This window comes from Fringilla coelebs, assembly GCF_963513975.1.
Source record: "Fringilla coelebs genome assembly, chromosome: Z".
Lineage (NCBI taxonomy): Eukaryota > Metazoa > Chordata > Aves > Passeriformes > Fringillidae > Fringilla > Fringilla coelebs.
This window is the reverse complement of record NC_140031.1, coordinates 59,462,055-59,464,153: the sequence shown is the minus strand read 5'-3', so window position 1 is coordinate 59,464,153 and position 2,099 is coordinate 59,462,055. Positions and strand designations below refer to the sequence as shown.

General features: G+C 49.2%; 1 protein-coding gene across 1 annotated transcript in view; it reads left to right on the top strand.

Moving 5' to 3' along the window:
• Window positions 1–319: 319 nt before the first annotated feature.
• Window positions 320–2,099, top strand: part of CAAP1 (caspase activity and apoptosis inhibitor 1) — a gene marked incomplete at its 5' end in the record, with an annotated part of 15,174 nt that continues 13,394 nt past the window's right edge. Inside the window, 2 exons of the mRNA XM_084224730.1 lie at window positions 320–451; window positions 1,435–1,635. Of these exons, the coding sequence (XP_084080856.1) occupies window positions 320–451; window positions 1,435–1,635 (333 nt within the window). The remainder of the gene's footprint in view (window positions 452–1,434; window positions 1,636–2,099) is intronic.

Below are 2,099 nucleotides of genomic sequence, written 5' to 3'. Positions count from 1 at the left end.
AGTTTTAGAGAGCAATGGGGTCAGCCCTGAGCCTCCTCTTCTGGAGACCAAACAACCTCAGCTCCTCGTAAGATGTGTTTTCTACGCCCTAGACCACCGATACTTGTGCAAACAGGTGGCGTGCCCGCGTGTGCCTGCAGTTTTACTCAGGCCTCGCCATCCCCAAGCCATCCCCCCGCACATTCTCAGCGCCTCCATCTCCAGCCTCGGGCGCGGCCCCGCCGGAGGCCGCAGCGCGGGGCCGGCAGGGGGCGCTGCCCGCGACTCCCGCCGGAAGCGGCGCAGGGGTGGCGGCGCGCGGTGTGCGCGCGGCGCGGCCATGCCGGGCAGGAAGTCTTCCAAGGAGAAGAAGCGGCGCCGCTCGCGTTCCTGCTGCCCGGAGGGTGCCCCGGGGCCGGACGGCAGCGACAGGAAGCGGCGGAGCACCGAGTCCAGCCACGGTGCCCTGGAGGTAGCGCGGGCGGAGTCGCGGGGTCTGGCCGGTGCCGTGCCGCCTCTGACTTCCCGGGCGCGTCCCGATCCCGCGTCCTGGCGGCAGAGCCTGGCTGCGGTCCCTGCCGTGGGCCGGCTGCGGGAAGGGCCGGGCTCAGTCGCGCTGGTCGGTGCGCGGCTGCAGGGAGCGGCCGGGAGGGCGGCGCGAAGGTGGGCAGCAAAGGCAGAGGCAGCGGCGGGGGCGGCCGAGACATGGCGCGCATCCCGGGAACACCGGCCTGTGTTTTCCCGGGGTGTGGCGTAAAATCTCGGGCATCACCCGAGCAGTCGTGGTTCTCATACTTGTGGCCTTGTGGGTCTTCTCAAGGCTGTGTTGGTGTGCGAAAAATGGTTGTGACATGCACGCGTAAGTGAATTCTGAGGCTGACAAAATATATTTCTGGCTGGTGGTTTGGTTTTGGGTTTTTTGTTTGTTTGGGGTTTGTTTTTGTTTGGGTTTGTTTGTTTGTTTAATTAGTTTTTTCTATTCTAGAGGTCCTCCGCTGATGTATGGAGGATGTATTTTCTAATACGTAGCCCATTTTAATTCTGTGAAGACTGCCACATGGGATTGTTTGCCAATTTCTCTCTTAGGGCAGCTGTAAATGTTGAGCTTTATGATTTAACTGCCCAGCTAATCAGATGGATTTCTTCTGTGTTAAAGCATGCTTTCATATGTAAGCACTAGCTAAGTATTTGCAGATAATATTTCCCAGTTAATATTTAGTAGTACTTTTCACTTCCTGAAGCTTTAAAAAAATTTCCTAGTACAAGAATGTTTTCAGTAATAAAATACGTAGCTTCTGTAATGCAATTATCTTGCAATATGAAACACTGGAACTTGAGAAGTCCACGTTAAGATGTACCTTGCATTTATGAAGGGAAAATTATTGCGAGCACAGGTGAAGCTGTAATTTTCTGTCTTCTCTCATTCACTAGAAAATGTGCCTTTCTTGATTTTAGGAAACAAAATGCAATGTACTCTCTGGAGAAAAAGTGGAAGAAGCTGAACAACCCAGTGATATAGAAGAAGGAGGATTAGATCTCACTGTGTCACTCAAACCTGTCAGTTTCTACATTGGGGACAAAAAGGAAATGCTTCAACAGTGTTTCTGTGTCATAGGGGAGAAGAAACTACAGAAGATGCTGCCTGATACTTTAAAGGTACCGAAATACATTTACTGTTTATATACTTACCATGATCTTGAATGCTTGTGTAACAAAGAATACTTATCTCAAGCCTAGTGCATTTACATTTTAAAAGCTGCGTGTATATTTCTCAACTAAAGAAGTTTCTATGAAGTCAAGTACCTTTCTTAAGTAGTCTCCCAGTCATGTGTCTGGAAGTGAGACAGAAATCTTCTTAAAGATTTGCTGTTGTTATTCCAGGTTACTCCTTTTGCTACTGCTCAACCATTTCTAGACTTCAGGTTTAGCTTTAGACTGTTCATCTGTACTGGTTAGTTAAATGCACAGTGCCATGGTTATGAGGAGTAAATACAGTAGTGTTGTTCACTAACTAATATGCTGATTTATAAATAAAATACTGATTTCTGCTTGTGGCAACTGGTTTTCTTTGTGTGGTATTAAAGCAATGTCTGAGATAAGAAAATAAAGCCCATTCTTCA